Raw genomic sequence first — 19,758 nt, 5'->3', positions numbered from 1 at the left:
AACCAGTCAGGATTTCCAGTCTGGCACCCTGGCCTTTCATTGTGTCCTAACGTGAGAGGCTGAAGGATATCAGGGGTCTACGAGCAAGTGCACGTTTGGAAAAGCTTTTGTCTCTTTTCCTACCTTTGTTGATATTCACTGAATCATATTCTGATGTCTATTAGCCCTTTCGCTGAAAGTACTGTGTGCTCTGTTCTTCAGCCTGCCCTTCAGAGACTTCCAGCTCAGGAGACTTGGAAAGTGAGCCTGACATGAGTCCATTGGTGACACACCATATCAGCAGGCACTGCCATTTGAAAGTGTGCTGTTGACTGAAGAATTAGGACTCATCATTTACTGTTGGAAGATTCAATGATCTTAGGGTACTTTAGATCTTTGGGGTCTGTATAAAAAGAAATGGGCATTATTGATTGGCAGTTGTATCAGATGCTGGCTGGAATGGAGGCATTCATTAGCTTAATGTACAGTTCACTACAGACTTGTTATGCAACACAATGGCCTCTGTGCAGCATAGGGCAGCTGCAGGGATTTTTGCAGCTACAGCACCCCTGGTACAGTACGTGGAGGGTATTTTTCTCTTTTTTCTGTGTTCCTGGCTGGTTGCAGGCAACCATGAGATTGGGTATCGTTGATTTCTTTGAAACAATTAGTTCTGTTTTCCCACCATTCAAAATTCATGCTGTGCCAGTGGTCCCATCGGTGATGGCTGAGTTTGCAGTAATTCATCTGATCCATGGTCCTCAATAGCCTCTTCAGGCAGTTCCATCTCATGGTTTACCTAACAAGAGACGAGGTTCATGTCAATCTCTAAAGACTCTTTTACAAATGTAGCAGACGGATTGTTTTGCTGGAGTACCACCCAGGAGAAGTAGAGGACTAGGTTAAGATGGAAAGGCAATTGCAGTAATAGGCTAAACACAAATAAGAGAAAATCTGCAGATGCTGGAAATCCAAGCAAAACAACACAAAATGCTGGAGGAACTCCTGATGAAGGGTCTTGGCCCTTTGCATTGACTATACTCCTTTTCGTAGATGCTCCAGCATTTTGTGTGTGTTGCTGTAATGGGAATTACTTTCAATAGGCATATCATACCACTTATAATTTTCTGTTAATGTGGACCTATTCTTGGAAATCTAAAGTTTGCTGATGCATGGTACAAGAATGCAAGGGTTTGTGGTAATGAGTATTTGCAGGAGGTGCTTATAGAACTACTAATGTGTCATTGCCTGGTATTGGAGCTATTAAAATTTGTTTTGGTAATTGGCAATGCTTTATATCACTCATCCTCTTGAATACTAGCCTGCCCTATTAATCTAAGGGCACCAGCTTCACCAAATGCCAAAAACTATTTTTTTTTTGCTGTTTACAAGCACACAATGTGATCACAGTAATTATGTCAGAATGCATCACGGTATCAATTTTCAAACCATCATCACTGGAAGCACAGCTCTTCTGCCTATACCACCTCACTAAATAAAAAAGTGCTTATCAAACTTAAACACATCTTGAGATACAGTTGCTTTCAATCTGAATTAAAAACAGGAAATGCTGGAAGCACTTGGTAGGTCAGGTAGCATCTTTGGAAAGAACAACAGAGTTAATTATTCAGGTCAAAGATTTCATTAGAATTGATGTGCCATAACATGTCTTCTTTATTTACATATTTACTCATCTGGCTTGTTTCAAATTAAGGATTGGAATCTGTCCAAAGAAATGAGTTCATACCCATAAGAGAGCCTTAAAAATCCCAAGTTCCAAATATGGAGTGCTCGCTACAGAGAGCACATTTAGGAATTTTGACATCCTGGTTAGTAGGTATTGCAATACTTCTTTGTAACAAGAACATACAGTAGAGCATTTCAGCACAGCACAGGCCCTTCAGCCCACATGTTGTGCTGACCTTTTAACCGAATCCAAAATCAAACTAACACTTCATCTCACATAGCGCTCCATTTTTTGAAGGGTTCATATGGTGGTAGCAGCCGTTAGTCTCACGAGACCATGGATCTGCGCCTGGAAGTTCTTGCTTCAGTCTGTGTTAGAGCAGCATCTGTTGTGGCTCTAGAGGCCCACATGGGACTGACAGTCTCGGCTGCAGCGACTGCACTTGAAGGCACTGTCCTCCATTGTTGTCTTGGTGCTGTTTTTCCGATGAGTGCACTTTTCTTCAGCAGCAAGCCTCAGCTTCTCTTCTCCTCTTTTTAGACCTCTGCGTAGTTCCAGCCTCCAGTGAGAGCGATCGCTTGCGATGTCCTCCCACCTGTCGATGCTCATTTTCAGTGACTTCATGTCTCTCTTGCAAACATCTCCTTCAATAAATGAATCATTTTAGAAAACGTTCAAAAATTATTAATATTTATTTTTAAAACAGTTGAAAAATAACATCCTTTGTAAATAGCATTGTTATTGTAACCGTTTACTGTCCGAACTACTGATGTATATACCAGGTGTACAAGGACTTCAAAACTTATCACCCAATGTCACATATTCTCACAACTGTCTAAGACCATAAAAATACAGGAGCAGAATTAGGTCATTTTGGCCCAGCAAATCTGCTCAACCATTTCATCATGGCTAATACATTTCCCCTCCTCAGCTCCATTAATACGTTTACCCATTCTCCTGCTTTCTCCCCATAACCTTTCACACCCTGACTAATTGACCTCCACTTTAAATATACTTAATGACTGACTCTCCATAACAGCCTATGGCAACATGTTCCACAGATTCACCATTTTCTGGCTAAAGACATTGTTCTCCATCTCCATTCTAAATAGAGGTCCCTTTATTCTGTGGTTGTGCCCTCTGGTCCTAGACCTCCCCACTGTTGGAAACATTCTCTCTGTCTAGGCCTTTTGATAGGTTTCAATGAGATCCCACCTCATTCTGCTAAATTCCAATGAGGACAGGCCCAGTGCTATCAAATGCTCTTCATACGATAAGCCTTTCATTCTTGGAATCAGTCCCTTGAGCCTCCTTTGAATCCTTTCCAATGTCAGCACATCCTTCCTTAGATAAGGGACCCAAAATTGCTCACAATACTTCACCAGTGCCTTATAAAGCCTCAGCATTCTACCCTTTATTTTATGTTCTAGTCTTCTCAAAATGAATGGTAATATTGCATTTGCCTTCCTCAACACCAACTCAACCTGCAAATTAACCTTTCGGGCAGGTCCAAGTCCATTTGTACCTCAGATTTTTGAATTTTCTGCCTGTTTAGAAAATAGTCTGCACTTTTGTTCCTTCTACCGTACACTTCCCAACACTGTATTCCAGCTCACACTTCTTTGCCCATTCTCCTTTTACAGCCTCTCTGCTTCCTCAACACTACCTGCCCCTCCATCTGTTTGCAAAGCTGGCCACAAAGCCATCAATTCCGTCATCCAAATCATTGACATATAACATAAAAAGTAGCAGCAAACTGTGCAGAAAAACACTGGTTATCAGCAGCAAACCAGAAAAGGCTCCCTTTATTCCTACTCTTTGCCAATCAGCCAATTCTCTATCCATGCGAGTATCTTTCCTGAAATGCTGTGTGCCCCTATCTTGTTAAGCAGCCTCATGTGTGGTAACTTATCAGCGGCCTTCTGTACACAACATCCACTATTTTCTCTTTTGTTTATCCGGCTTATATTTCCTCAAGGTTTAGGTGCACCAAGCCGACATGAAACGTTTTCTATGAAAATATTTCACTGTTCTTGGGTTGTAAATGATCTTTTGGTGCTTCATTTGGCAGTACAGATAATCATTATGTATTGCGTTATCATGGGTGGGATTTAAAGAATCAATGGGTAACACAGCATGCTGTGTGCCAACAAAATTTTTGCATATGACATCTTGGGCACGTATGCTATAAGTTCGCCAACCCTGCTTGTAAGATAATGGTGAGCCTTCTGTATGCTATACCATCCACCAGCTAACACTGTTTCCAGGGTAATGTTGACATGGAATCCCAGGCTTTAACTGAATGATGGAAAGAATGACAATATCTGACCAAATCCAGATAATATGACTTCGAAGTGCTGGAATCCCCATATTTTATTTTTGCTTTCCTTCTGGGCCATAGAGATAGCCGAAAAGGTGGTGGTGTTTGTTAATATTCAGGTAATATTGAGGAGTTATTGCAATGCATCTTGCAGACAAGAGTGGTGTTAATGGAGCAGAATTAGAATTAATATTGGGTCTAGTAGCAGGGCACCAACCTGTGAATAGATTCATTATAAATAAATCTTAGTTCTTCAGCATTGCTGTAATTATATCGACCAAACCTTGACTCTCCTTGACATTGGATAAATGTTAGGAGATCAGCAGTTTATTGAAGGGTACCATTCCCTGCCCTGCTGTTCTAGCTAATATAGCAAGTTAATAGCCACAACAAATATGTGACACTGGGGGGCTGGTTGTGGCTGTTGATGTCTAATTCTCCTAGTCTCAGGAATCAATGCAGGAAATCGTCAGAATCATGTCCAGGATCCAATTATCTTCAATTGTCGCATCAACGACTGCCCTTGGAGAAAAGGAAGAAAGAGGGTAATCCATTTACAACTCCTCTGCAATTGAGGCATCCCATATCTGCATACAACAGAACCATGCATACAGCATTATGGTGTGGTTACTATGTGGCAAGTAACATTCTCACTAGTCAGTGATAATTCCACACCCCCCCACCAAAACAAAAACCAAGAGTCTGACAATCTACCCTTGACATTCAATGGCAATATCATCACTAACTCCACAGCCATCAATGTCCTGACTTGAAACTCAAACGGAATCATCTACATAAATACTGTGTCTGCTGCAATAGTTAAGAGGCTGGGTCTCATGCAAGGAGGGACTTAATCTCATAGTTTTTCCATCATCAAAAGGGCACATGATATGATATTCTCCATTTCCCTGGATGGGGACAGAGAGAAACATTCTCGGGAAACTCAACATCGTCCAGCAAACAGCATCCCACTTGACTGGTATCCTACCCACCATCCTGAATTCTTTTTCATTTCAAAAACACAGGACATTGTTCTCAAAGCTGGGCTCTGACAGCAGCTCCCAAACATATTACACCTATATTGGCTACAGGAAGAAAACTACAGCAGCCACGTGAGAGAACCATGTCCTCCTCCAAGTCTCACTCAGTACTAACCTACTTCATTACTGGGTCTAAATCCTGAAGTCTTCTCTCCAACACTATGGGAGTACTTTCAACAGAAGCCCCGCTTTTACAGTAGACCTTGGGATATCAATAAATCCTGGCCTTGACAACTGCTTCCCAAAAATTGAATGAATAAAATCGCTGATTAACGGTAGTACTCAAGATGTCAATCGGGCTCAGTAGTACTAGTGATGAGCTCATTTGGCTCAGCTTCCTCTTGATTGAAATGGTAATTACCTAACGTGTGTGGTATAAAAATTACTTGCCATGGGTGTTACTCAGGAGCAACAGAAAGCAGTGCCTGCTTCATTAACAGAGAAGTGGGGAATGGACTGAGTAGTTTGGAATATCATGTGTGATGTTATGACAGAAGAAAAGAATAATATAAATATCAATGATAGTGGCCTGAGTATGTTCCTCTGAGGACCCTTGTTCTGAATACTGAGCTCAGATAGACACAATCAATGTCCTTTTTATTGGGTATGAATATGGTCGCTCCCTCAGATTCCATCAACCTAATTGTACTGGCATCTGCAGGTGGTATTTAATGATAATTCACAAATTACCAAAGTACACCTGTAATAAGATGGTTAAGAACATTCTGGAAGGACTTTAAGTTTAAAAGGTGGTGAGTGCAACACAGTTGATAGTGATGTGGAAACAAAACTGTATCACTTAAACACGATCAAACTGGAAAGAATGTAGCATTTGAAACAAAAAGCTCCACCAATTTACTACCATTCATAGATCTGTGCAGGAATATGAAGACTAATTCTATTTTTGTTATTTTCACTGTCTACAATGTCTACCTTATTCTTTAAACTTGCATACTTAATTGCTGAAATAACTTGCACACCGGCCACTTTGGAAATTGCTGCTTCATTTGTGGAAATTGTGCTTTGTAGAATTTCCTCCAAAGGAGCCCTTGGTAGAAATAAGCATTCAGTTAGCATTTGGCCTTTATCAGCTATTAGTGTACAATATTTGCTCCTACCTGCAATGACTTTTCTGGGGTAACATCCAGTGAGATTGATTTCCCTGCCAGCTGCACCTGCAGGCTCAAGAAACTCCATTTAACCTTTGACAAGAAAACTGTTGAATTCTTTTCTAATTAATTTTCTTAGAACAACAGTAAATGTATTAATATGTTGCTGTGAGATTTCTTTATTCAAGATTTCTCAACATTTCAACACATAATGTGGAACCACGAGGGAGGAGTTTTGGCTTTCTGAGTTCTATATGAGACTGTGAGTCATTGGTGGCCAGTGTTCACACCTCCAGCTGATTGCTCCCGAGATTCTCTTCTGTCCCTAGGCTAGGTTCTGAGCCAGCCAAACTTGCTGTAGCACCAACAGTCATCAGGGTGAACCTGATGCCACCCTTGGCATCATTTGAGACAAGCAAACTAAGGTCCTACAGTCTAGCCACATTCCAATATGTGTTGCTCCTGGACAGCACCCTAGTTTGAGAATGGTCCAATTTCTAAATTATTTTGTTTGCCATTTAAGATGTGCATCTCCCAGTATATATGGAAACTAAAATTTCCGATTTTGACCACCACAATGTTTTTGCAGCATGTTGCTTTGATCTCCATATTGACATATACTCCCTCTGAGGCTGGCTGCAGATGGCTTCGACTAGAGTTCTGCATGTTTCCTGTTTCTTCTTGCGCCCCCACATTTCCACTGTTTGATTGCTCTCCCCAAAATTCTTTCTTTCTCCCGCTCCAGGAATGTTTTCTAAATCAATATTGCTATTTCTGAAAGCTCCCTGTGACTTCCAAAAATAAGAGGCAGGTTTCTTTGAGGAATTCTACTGGATGTTGCCACCCTTTCATTAGTTTGGTGGGTCGGATTCAAGACTTGCCTACCCTCACACTTCTGAAAATCCTAAAAAGAAGCCGAGAGCAGGTGTAAATAGCAGTGCTAGAAATACTGAGTCACTGCACACTCTTTACTTGGGCGTCTCATTGATAAATATGGATAAAGTATCCAGGGCTAGGCTTCTGGCATCACTAAGCTTAATTAGCACAGAGAAATAGATATATACTTCTTCTTCAGATAGTGGAATGCAAAGAAATTGCTTTTATGTTAGAAGTTACCTGGAATAGCAGTACAGTATGTGCGTGACATTATACATACATAAACCTTTTAAACAGGGCTCTAGACTCAATTCTCTTCTGTTTTGTCTCAGGTGCTTCTACAAGAACCGAACCAAGGGATTCAGTACAAGTTTAACGTTCCAATCACGCGCACTGGTAGTGGTGATACAGAAGTGGGATTTACATGGCATCATCTGCCATGGTCAGAATGCTCAGCCACCTGTGCTGGAGGTAGAATCACATAAGTATTGCAGTAGCATAGATAACCCTGGTCTTTAAACTATCAGTGGAACCATGAAATCTTCCTATGGTGTATTCAAATCCATTGTTGAAACATTTCCCCAAATATTAATAAGTTTGATTGTAATAAAGACTTGGAAACTCAAAATTATGCAGTGATGAAGAAAGCTGTTCATCTCAAAGAGGAAAATATTCAATTAGTACCACTCTCTGCTCCTTCCCAGTTTGTAAATTATAATATTTAATATTAGGGTATGAAATATTATGATTTTAGTATAATGTATTTAATATTTATACTATAATATATTTAATATATTTATATTATAATATTAAATGTTATAATTTTCCTTGCCATTTAAAATGCTACATAGAATCACAGTCACAGCAAGGAAACAACCCCCTCAGTCCCACACTGACCATGAACCACTCATTTACACTAAAGCTACATCAGTCCCATTTATTTTTTATTCTTCTCATATTTTCATCACTCCCCAATACTATCATTCACTTATATACCAGAGTTGTACAATGACTAATTAAGCTATCAACACACACACCTTTGACGATGGGGGAAGATGTCAGAACACTTGGAAGAAATCCAAGTGAGCATTGAGTAAATACTCTGCAATGAAAGTACCTGAGGTCAGGATTGAACCCATGTCTCAGGCACTGTGAGCTAGCACCTCTACTAGTTATACCATTATGCCAACCTTTAAGTAACATTTAAGAAGAAACAAAAGGCCTTGTTAAAGGTCAATGATAATGTATCAAATAGTCTAATAGGGATAAAGGATTGCTGATAAGCCATATACAATGGAATGTAATAAAAACAGAAAGCACTGGAAACATTTTCAGGATAAAGACTGTTAGTGGAAAGAGAAACAAGCGTTAATGTTTCTGGTCAAAGATTCTTCATTTGAACTGGGAAACAAAACAGGTATGTTCTGAGTTGCAGAGATTGATGTTTGGGGGGGGGAAGAGTGTCGGAATGGATAAAACAAAGAACTTAATTCTGGCAGGGTTTAGTTACACTAACATGTTCTCTATACAGTTTTCACGCCGTACAAAACTTCCTGAATAACGCTAAGCGGTGGTAACTGAATACTATTGAATTTGGTTCATCTGGGCAGGAGAGGAAATTCAGCCTTAGTTCCTGTTCCAAATCTTGATGTCCACTGGAAGATCATGAACTAGGGTGAAGAACCATTGACATATTCCACTTTTGGCTATTGTGCTGCTGATCAGTATCTGGTCTCAAATTTGAAGTGCTGATAAATATAGTATTTGAATTTGACCCTCAATATTTTGGAGAGGGGAAAAGAATTCTATTTTTTTTTTTACCCTTCGTGGTGTTTATTTCTAATAAGGATATTAGAATCATGTGTTACTTTGGTGATTTCAGAATTAAAATAAAACAGCTAAATTTCTTATTAATAAATGTCATAATTGAGGGATAACTGCATGTAATCAAACTACATCACCTAAAATACAATGGCCTTGTATTTCCAAGGGATTAGCCTAATCACTAGCTATTTCTTCAGCAGAAATTTGCCAGAGCTCCTGGAAGATGGTGGTTGTCTTCAGCATTTCTTCTGTCATTCTCTTTCTCCTGATGGTGTAACAAGTGTATATAAAACCAATATGGAAACTTTATAAAATGTTTAGAATAGTATGGGAAAGGATAACATCAAAATTGTAACAATGCAGCAAGTTGAAGAAAGGATGATCTACACAAATTATTTAGAGTTGAAGTAAATTTCTTGCATGAAGTTATCACCCCAACGTAGATTGGGAGACCGCTTCACCGAGCATCTACGCTCTGTCTGCCAGAACACTTAGGCTGGAGGAACAACACCTTGTATTCTGTTTGGGTAGTCTCCAACCTGATGGCATAAACATCAATTTCCAGTAATGTCCCCCACCTGCCCTCCGCTTCACCATTTCCCATCTGCTTTTCCTTCTCTCACCTTATCTCCCTGCCCATCCATCACCTTCCTCTGGTGCTCCTTCCCCCCCACCCCTTTTTCTTTCTTCCATGGCCTTCTGTCTCTTTCACCAATCAACTTTCCAGCTCTTTACTTCATCCCTCCCCCTCCAGGTTTCACCTATCACCTGGTGTTTCTCTTTCCTCTCTCCCCACCTTTTAAATCTACTCCTCAGCATTTTTCTCCAGTCCTGCCGAAGGGTTTCAGCCCGAAACATCGACTGTACTTTTATCCATAGATGCTGCCTGGCCTGCTGAGTTCCTCCAGCATTTTGTGTGCGTTGCTTGGATTTCCAGCATCTGCAGATGTTCTCCTGTTTATCCCTCAATCATGTGAATTATTAATTAGAAACTGTACTTTTTTCCATAGATGCTGCCTGGCCTGCTGAGTTCCTCCAGCATTTTGTGTGCGTTGCTTGGATTTCCAGCATCTGCAGATGTTCTCCTGTTTATCCCTCAATCATGTGAATTATTAATTAGAAACTTAGCTGTTAAATTCACTTGACCGTGATAATGTTTCTGCATTTGAAATATGAATCTGTTCTTTCAGCAGGAGTTGGAACTCTTTTTGAGTATTTCCACCTCTTGAGGACACATTTTACACGTGCAAGTGTAAAACACCTTGTTCACAAACCAGCTATGTTTACTTTCAATATAATCTTACAGCACAGAGTAAGCCTTTGAACCACTGTGACAAGCTTATTTGTCTGAAATACCTGCATTTGGTCATAGTTCTGTGAAGTTATTCTTCTCAACCACAAATAGAATTCCATTTTAAAAGTTACAATTAAATCTGCACTCCATTCTTCAAGATTGGAGTAAAAAATACACTTCTTAAAATAGTATGTTACTTCCACATGCATTTGTATCCTTGTCTTAAATAAATGTCTCCTGAACCTTGAACCACTGGAAGGAGTTTGCTCAAACACATTCGATCAAAAACTGAATACAAATTTGAACACTACTGTTAAATCTGTGTTTAACCCTCTACATAATAATGAATGTCCTTCATTCCAGTTGACATTCAGGTAAATCTCTTTTACTCCTTCTCTAGTGTCTTGACAACTTCTCAATGGCTGGTGCCCAGAATTAGACATACAGTAATGCTACAGCTAAAACTGAAATATTGCTTTATATAGGTTTAATAAATCTCTTTGCATTTGCCCCTGTCTATCTCTTTTATAATGCCAAGATTCCATTATGTTTTTATAACAGCCTTATAAATTGTCCCGGTATCTCCAAAGATTTGTCCATGTGAAAACCCAGGACCCTTTTTCTCTGCAAGAGTTTTCAAAAAAATTATCATTTAGTTTATTTATTACATTTTTTCAATTTTTGTCTTTCCAAAAGACAATACCTTCATGCATATAAAGTAGGCTTTAAATTTCCCTACTCAGCTAGGTCCTCCTAAAATCTGCTACTATCCACCTCCACAGAGTAATATTTAGAAATTATGAAATTCATCTATCCAAACATAATGTTCTAGAAAATTAAAATCCTTCTAGCTATGATTGATTAATGATATCGTGGGTGATACAACATGTAATGTCATACAAAAAGTCATATTCTTATGGTAAATATTTTCATATTGAGGCAAATTCATGTAATGCTTTACATCAAATATTTTTCAAAGGATCCCAACAAATCTCCAAGTATTTCCATTTCAATAATTGCAATATATTAACAAAGATGTTTTCATAATGAATTATCACTTATAGAATGTACTATTCATAATAAATAGGGATAAAATGCTTCTTTTTTACAGGTGCACAGAAACAAGAGGTAGTTTGTAAAAGATTAGATGACAATTCCATTGTGCAGAATAGTTATTGTGACCCTGACAGTAAGCCACCAGAAACTCAGAGAGCTTGCAACACGGAACCATGCCCACCAGAGTAAGTTTCCAGAATCTTATTCTTTGTACTTCTGTCCACTCTGGAAGCACCACCATTGTCTTTTTTTTCAAAATGCAATTTAAATCAAAAGACATCATAAGATGAGATATGTATCACAAGATAACTTAAACTTTTATCTCTATTGGTGGCCATCCCTTCAGCTGCATAAGCTTTTTGTCGCTCCTAGTAGAATCACCTTTTATTGCTCTGTGTCAGATTTTGCCAATGAGGCTTTTGAGAACTATTTTGGAATTTTTGATTTGATTAAAGGTGCTACGTAGGTGCAAAATGTTATTAGTTTTGATCACAAGTCCAGAGGACCCAGCCTCAGAAAAGAGGGATGGCTCTTTAAAACAGGGATGAGGGGGAATTTCTTTAGCCAGAGGGTGGTGAATCTGTGGAATTCATTGCCACAGATAGCTGTGGAGGCCAGGTCATTGCGTATATTTAAAGCAGAGGTTGATGGGTTCTTAAGGCATCAAAGTTACGGAGAGAGGGCAGGTGAATGAACATAAGAAATGGGAGCAGGATAGGTCATCTGGCCCGTCAAGCCTGCTCCGCCATTCAATAAGGACATGGCTGATCCGGCCACGGACTCATCTCCACCTACCAGACTTTTTCCCATAACCCTTAATTCCCCTACTATGCGAAAATCTATCCAACCTTGTCTTAACAAAGTATTACTGAGGTAGCCTCCACTGCTTCATTGGGCAGAGAATTCCTCACTGGAAGTGCATTGAATGGGGTTGAGAGGAATAATAAATCAGACTGGATGGGATGAATGGCCTAATTCTGCTCCTATCTTTTATGGTCATGGTTTCTATAAGAGAACTAGCTCAATGCATAGCAGGAAGTTATTGAAAATGGACTGCTTATCCTTTAATCAGCTCGATAATCCATCTGGTACAGGAACTCTTCCTTAGGAATGTGGAATTTCTGGTGCATGCAGAGGACAGTCACTATTAGAATGGTGGCTTGTTTATCTTGAGTTACGGTGAAACATATTGAAGACACTAACCAAACTATATAAGAAGGAACCCCGTGATGCTAATTTATGTAGCAATAAGCTTATAGAGAGAAAAAATATACATACGGCTCTTAAAGCTGCTCAAGGGATGATTAAGAGATCAAAGAATAGGAGTGCAAAATAATGTTTCTTGGTATTTAGTATTTTGTCAAAGTATAGCATTGACCAAGAAATTGAAGAACATAAAGAAGTGGCAAATATCAGGAGCAAAACGATTACTTTATGTTTAATTGTGAAACTATGGACTTGAACAGGACCTAAATAAGCAAGAGCATGAGACTTTCAAGGAACATAGGAGACAGCTAGGAAGAATAATTTAAACCAGATAGGCTGGGGAGATGGCAGAGAGGAAATTAGATCACAGTCAGCGCTGATCACTGTGTGGAAGATATATGTTCACATACAGCTCAGAAAAGTAGGACAAATAGGAGGGAGAACAAGGAGCAGGCAGACTCAGCCTTGAGTAAGGAGGCAAATCTACGGTAAAATATGTTCTCTTGTGAATTAAAACTATCAGCTATGCTAGAAATGGAAGCCATTGTAGCAGTAAGGAATGCAATCTGATAAGAAAATCAGAGGCATGATTGACTCCAGAGGATTGTAATGAATGCAACATACAGGAGCATACAGCATTCGACAAACTAGTGGGAGACTGGAAAGGGAGTATTGCAGTTCTGTAAGGCAGAGGCACATGGGAGGTTCATGAAGTTAAGAAGTATAAGAGCTGTGGTTAATACTGTGTTCCTTGTGTTAAATCATTTAAAAAATACAAACAAAATACACTGGAAGTGCGTTGAAAATCACTAGGTTAGAAAACAAATGGAAGACTGTCTGAATTTTTAGAAATAAGAAGGGCACACGTAAACAGGAAGATTATTTTCTGGGCAATTTCGTTAATTTGGGAATACCCAAGCAATTTGGATTCTGAGATACATAACTGCTTGGTGCTTAAGTGTATCAAGAAAGCCTTGGGAGACGATGCACATTTAACTTTGTAATGGTATGATAACTTATCTGGAGAAAAAACAGGAAAGGAATTTGGTATCAGCATTACGGAACTGTTACCTCAGAATTATCATGTTCAATATGATGTGGTATTTAGAGATTTGAAAGGACTATGGGCAATGTCTAATTTAAAAACAACCTGCAAGCATCTGAATCAATTTGATTACTAGAGCGTCTTGCGTATTTCAGAAGATAAGTAATACATACTGAACAGGAAGCAATCATAACCATCAATCGCAACAGTAAGATTTCTGTTTCAAGTTTGTACTGTTGAGATTTTAATATAAGCAATTAGAGAATTGGAAACAAAACACCTAGTGTAAAAGAAAGGGAGTTCATAAAATTATAGGTCTTTCCACAAGCAGAATGATCTTGCTATCTAGGTGCAACAATGTAGAATTAATGAATTGAAATAATATAAATTAAAATACTAATATAGTAAATAGGTTAAAAAAAACAAAGTGACCACATAGATATTTTGGAAAGATGCTCAGTGAAGCATTGATGGCCATCAGAGAATTGAACCTTGAGGAGGTACCATCAGACTAGAAACAGATTAATGTGGTGCCACTGTTCAGAGGCTCAATTTATCTTACTTCACTGCTAGGTAAACACATGGATTTGGTTATCAGAAATAAACAAAGATCATTTACCAAACAATAGTCTTGTAAACAGTTTTCAGTCATGATTCAGAACACAGAAATTCTGCTGGACAAACCTTTTGGAGGAAGTGATCCCCTAGGTGGTTTTGGAATGACCTTTGATATGTTGAACTGAGACTTCCATAAAATGTGCTCAAAAAGTTCTCTACAAAAAGCTTCTAGTTTACTTCAAAGCTGAGGGGATTCTGATTGATCATTGACAGTGATAACGATTAGCCCATTTGCAAAGCTGCAGGGAGTTCTACAGGGGTGTGAGGAAGCACTTACGCATGCTACCTACCAGCTGTGTGTGGCTGCAACTAGCCCACACTTTGAATTCTGGATTTACACATCAGGCAGCATTATGAAATCTCTTGGTATCCCTTTAAAGCCTGGACAGTGCATTTGTGATCCAAGAACAAATGTATCGGTATTAGCAGTTTCTACCATCAGAAAAGCCACTCTGGTCAACATACTTATTTATATAAGCTACCTAAATAATTTAATGTATATTTTTATGTGTTTCAAGTCTGTAGTCACGTTGTTACAGTATGAGAAACGTATTGACATTTTTTATGAGATTGGCAATTTCCAAAGGGTAATGCTTATGTACATGAAAAGAAACGGGACTCATTCAAGAGGTAGTACTGCATAAATAGCCTTCTGGGTGTATGACTCAATAACTCTTAACTTTATTTTCTCTGTCTTCTAGATGGTTTATTGGAGATTGGTCAGAATGCAGCAAAACATGTGATGGTGGAATGCGTATACGAACTGTATTGTGCATTAGGAAAATTGGACCATCTGAGGAAGAAACTCTAGATGACAGCCACTGTCTCACCCACAGGCCGATTGAGAAAGAGCCCTGTAATAATCAGTCCTGTCCCCCGCAGTGGGTTGCGCTGGATTGGTCTGAGGTGCAGACACCAATGTGATTCCTGCTTTTGCTACTTATATTTAGCCTGATCAAAGGCATTTACAAATTTACCACATTTATTATAATTATAAGTAAAAACTCCTGCTAGCTTAAGAAAAAGGAAAACAAGAAACACCATTTTGGTATTATTACTGGGTAATGAGTCTCACATGTGCTTATTTTATACCCTGAACATTCTCTGCAGGGTGCTTAGTGAGAGGACGATTTATGACTGAACTTTCTATAGCTAAAAAACCTACTGTCATCTGATATTCTGCATTGGTTATCAAAACATTTAGGGGATACAGTTTCATGTCCTGCAATCTTGTAATGCCATTTACAGATTTTTATGATGCAATTCTTTTATGCTTGCATGCAAGTTGTTATAAAAATTGATTTTGACCAAGTTTGACATGTTTTCTGAGAGCTGCTTCATTGGCACTACAAAAGGCATGATTGTCCTTTTGGTTGTTTATCAAGATGAGAGATAGTGGTTATGGAATAAAACTATTTACTGTGGATCAAGCAGTTGCCTCAACCTCCTCAGTAGAACTACACTAGTAATTATCCATTTCCTTCCGGAAATGTTTAGTTGTGAGATGTAGATCAGTTCACGGATTCTTAATTTCCTCAGGGCACCTGGCCTATTATTGCGGGAGGTGGAGGAGGTCTCATACGAACAGAAATTGTGGGGTGCTACAGGTTCTTTGTCCCATACCATCTGGATAAGAGATTGGTTAAGGATGGGTAAATACAGCTTTTATTTTCCCCATTTAGATGGGACATCAGAAAATGACAGAAGACCCCCATGGGACAATGTAAATTGCCAGCATTCCCAGTAATAACCTTAATATATTGCCCAAAGGCAGAGGAGGGTGAACACAGAACCAAAGGGGAAACATTTCATTTTTTCATCCAACTGCGAAGGCTGGTTATCAATGTCAGGGTCTGTGGCACAACTTCCTAATTTACCGATGACACAAAAACAGTAATATAGTGAATTGTGACAAACCTAGTGATATACTGTAACTATAAGAGTACAGTAATCAACCCCTTTTGTTCGTCTTGCCATTCAGTAGGATATAAACAGGCTAGCAGGATGGGTGGATATACGAGAGATGAAATTTAACGCTGAGAAATGCAAAGTTACATATATTTTGATAGGAAAATGAGAAGAAGCGATATAAACTGGAAGGAGCAATTTTAAAATGGGTATGCGATCACTGGTACACGTGTATAAGTGTTTGAAAGTGCAGAGTGGGGACCTAGACTTTATGAATAGAGGCATAACAAACAACGAAATATTAATGAATTTTCATGAAACATCAGTTTGGTGTTGGTGTTGGTTTATTATTAACAATGAAAAGCTTTGCCGCACACTCTTTAAACAGATTAAATCACTACACAATGCATTGAGGCAGAATAAGATAAAACAATAACAATGCAAAGTTAAGTGTAAAAACTTACTAAAAAGTGCAGTACTGGTAAAAGATAACGTGCAAGATTGTAACAAGATATCTTGTGGGGCCAAGAGTCCATCTTATTGTACAAGAGGTCCGTTTAAGAATCGATAACAATGGGATAGAAGTGGTCCTTGAACTTGTGGTATATGCTTTCGGGCTTTTGTACATTTTGCCTAATGGGAGAGAATTGTTATTTTGAGAAACTAAAGAGGCTGGGGTTGTTCTCCTTGAAATGAGGAAGTTGTAAAAAGGGGATCTGACAGAGGTGTTTAAAATGAAGGATGCAGATGGAATAGACAGAAAATATTCCTTCCAGAAGAGGGACTGAATGGACATATAATGAAGGTAATTGACAAAAAAGAAGAGCTATGAATGGTTATGGTCTGGATTGCAGTGCCAGGTATTGTAATGGAGGCAGATTCATTCCAGGAGTTCAAATGGGAGTTGGATGAGTTTCTAAAAGAACAGAATGTTTTCTTTTCTAAGTGTTTCAGGTGTTCAAATGGGAGTTGGGTGAGTTCTAAAAGAACAGACTATGGAGGAAGAATGAGGAGTGGGACTGCATGTGTTGCTGTAATTGGAGAACCTGATGGGCGGAATGGTCTCTGTTTTTCCTACACGTTACCATCCCAGTATATTAGCAGATGGCTGATGACATTTTTTCCTTCTCCCACTGCTAAGGACATAGACCCTTGCCCTCTGGACAGGTTTTTATATTTCCAGTGTACAAGAAGTCCAAACTTGCAGTCCTGCAAAGCTGCATGCAGGTTTCAAGAGAGATTATATTTCTAAATTTGAATTACTGACCCTGAACAGGTTTGACATGTCACCCAGCTGGCCATGATTCTGCTCTCCAACTAAGTCAGAGCTCAGTCGTCATAAATTTGTTCAGATTGATTTCTGAGATGTATAGGTTTAGGGATTTTTGGCTGTGTTTTGTTTGCCCAGTCATTGATAGTTAAAGTTCTGTTTTAAAAACCTGAAAGAAACAAATTGGCATGGAGTACTGTCAGGCATTTAAATTATTTTTACATTACCTTACCAGAGAGCAATGACTTAACTTCTAAGGTTATGAAGAGTGCTAAATAAATGTCAGCTAGTTCCTTCTCCTTAAAGAAGAACTCGTAGACGTAAGGCAGAGTTGTATGAGCTGGGCTATAACAGTCTTCCTTTGGTCCTGTTCATTTTGGATGTTATATTGAGTTATAGGAGAGCTCAGATCCCATGGATATAGTTCAGAAACAAGGGTTTGCTCTACTCATGGAGTTTCACAATAGGAGAACTCAAATCATGGGACTCTGAATATTCTAAGCACAGAGAAAGTGTCCCTAATGGGGGTTCTTGTTCACCCTTCATAGTTTCATCAGAAAATCAACAAAGCCCTGGGGGAAAGATATAAATGTCTGATTGTGCTGTTTCTCAACAGATTCCATTATTCTGCTGAGAGTACAATGCTGGCTCTTGCGTTAAATGTATTTCCTTTGTAATATTTTGTCACCTCTATCGGTGGCAGGTACTTGTTCAATGCTAGGAAGGTTTTTCTCTCTGTTCACCTGAAACTTTTGACTAATGCTTGTATTATGGATTAGTATTCCACAAGGACTCTCTTCTTTCTGGCCCCTTCTTTGTTTCCTGCTGAAGGGTCTCCGCCCAAAACATCAGCTGTACTCTTTTCCATAGATGCTACCTGGCCCACTGAGTTCCTCCAGCAATTTGGGTGTGTTGCTCGGATTTTAAGCATCTGCAGATTTTCTCTTGTTTGTGATTTGATCCCTTCTTTGTATGCCCCGTTTGTGAATGGTGGCATCTATTTCAGATGGGATCAATGCATCTGGCTTCTAACCTATTATCAACTGACATCCACACATATATACCCATTGTTTAGTGATCAGATCAGTAACCACAGTCAAGTTCCCTTATCCAGACATGGGGCACTCAGACGTACTGTAATCATGCTACTGGTATTTTGGTTGACTTGATGTTAAACAGATAAGACCAAGAATCAAAATTGGGCACTTACTCTTTAGTTGAATCCAAAACCAAATAATGATACCAAGGCAGGACTTTTACTTGTTATGACACCAAATATTTTTCAGTCAGTATATCACAGTAATGACTGCAATGCTAAATTTGCTCAGTTTGTGAATGTTGAAAGCTTTTACCCATTTGGTATCTCACTCCCACAGTACTACAGTCTATAAATATTTATACCAAGTAATTGCAATCAGAAGTAAAGATATTTTCAAGTTCCTGAAAACTACCATGACCTTAGTCATTTGAGTCTTACGTGTAGATATTAAAATATCTAGTATAACTGGAAACTCTGAATAGGCTTTGATGTTTTTAAATACAAAAACACTTGACTGATGAAATATTAAGTGTGAACCATCTTTTGCAGTGTACTCCCAAATGTGGCCCAGGATTTAAGCATCGAATTGTTTTATGTAAGAGCAGCGACCTGAGCAAGACTTTCCCACCCTCCCATTGCTCGAGTGAAAGCAAACCTCCAGCCCGGATTCGTTGCAGCCTTGGGCGATGCCCACCTCCTCGATGGGTCACTGGAGAATGGGGCTTGGTAAGCTGGGACCAATTTAAAGTTATGGTATTCCATTTCCTTAACACTCATCTACCTGGTGATTTCTGGTGCATAAATTAATATGTGTTGTATTTCATGTAAAAAATTGTATGGATAGTTTTGATGAGTCCATCGTGATCTCCAGATTGTATGAAGTTTCTCTTTAATTCACGTGTTTCTTTTCTTAGCTCACACAAACCAAAATTATAAGAATACAGGTATCTTTGAATTTTGGAACATGCTATTTAAACATTTTCATCAACTTTTGCAATCAGCTGTTTAGAATCCACGTCTTTGATTTATTAGGTACTTTTTCCAAAAATGAGTTATACTTAATGTTCACAATAAATGGTCTTTCACTAAGGAGGACATAAATAATCTTCCAGAAATAGTAAGGGACAGAGGGTCCAGTGAGATGGAGGAACTGATTGAAATACATGTTAGTAGGGAAGTGGTGTTAGGTAAATTGAAGGGATTGAAGGCAGATAAATCCCCAGGGCCAGATGGTCTGCATCCTAGAGTGCTTAAGGAAGTAGCCTAAGAAATAGTGGATGCATTAGTGATAATTTTTCAAAACTCATTAGATTCTGGACTAGTTCCTGAGGATTGGAGGGTGGCTAATGTAACCCCACTTTTTAAAAAAGGAGGGAGAGAGAAACCGGGGAATTATAGACCGGTTAGCCTAACGTCGGTGGTGGGGAAACTGCTGGAGTCAGTTATCAAGGATGTGATAACAGCACATTTGGAAAGCGGTGAAATGA

The 19,758-nt window shown here is 39.0% G+C and overlaps 1 protein-coding gene across 2 annotated transcripts in view; it reads left to right on the top strand.

The window, feature by feature from the left end:
• adamts6 (ADAM metallopeptidase with thrombospondin type 1 motif, 6) overlaps nt 1-19,758 on the top strand; it is a 297,940-nt gene that overhangs the window by 256,011 nt on the left and 22,171 nt on the right. For both annotated transcript variants that reach the window (XM_063043008.1, XM_063043007.1), the window contains exons 20-23: nt 7,344-7,482; nt 11,241-11,370; nt 14,756-14,960; nt 18,821-18,997. In XM_063043008.1, coding sequence (XP_062899078.1) covers nt 7,344-7,482; nt 11,241-11,370; nt 14,756-14,960; nt 18,821-18,997 — 651 coding nt within the window. The remainder of the gene's footprint in view (nt 1-7,343; nt 7,483-11,240; nt 11,371-14,755; nt 14,961-18,820; nt 18,998-19,758) is intronic.

This window comes from Mobula hypostoma, chromosome 3 (genome assembly GCF_963921235.1).
Source record: "Mobula hypostoma chromosome 3, sMobHyp1.1, whole genome shotgun sequence".
Taxonomy (NCBI): Eukaryota; Metazoa; Chordata; class Chondrichthyes; order Myliobatiformes; family Myliobatidae; genus Mobula; species Mobula hypostoma.
The sequence above is the reverse complement of the archived record's forward strand: the minus strand, read 5'-3'. Positions and strand labels throughout refer to the sequence as shown.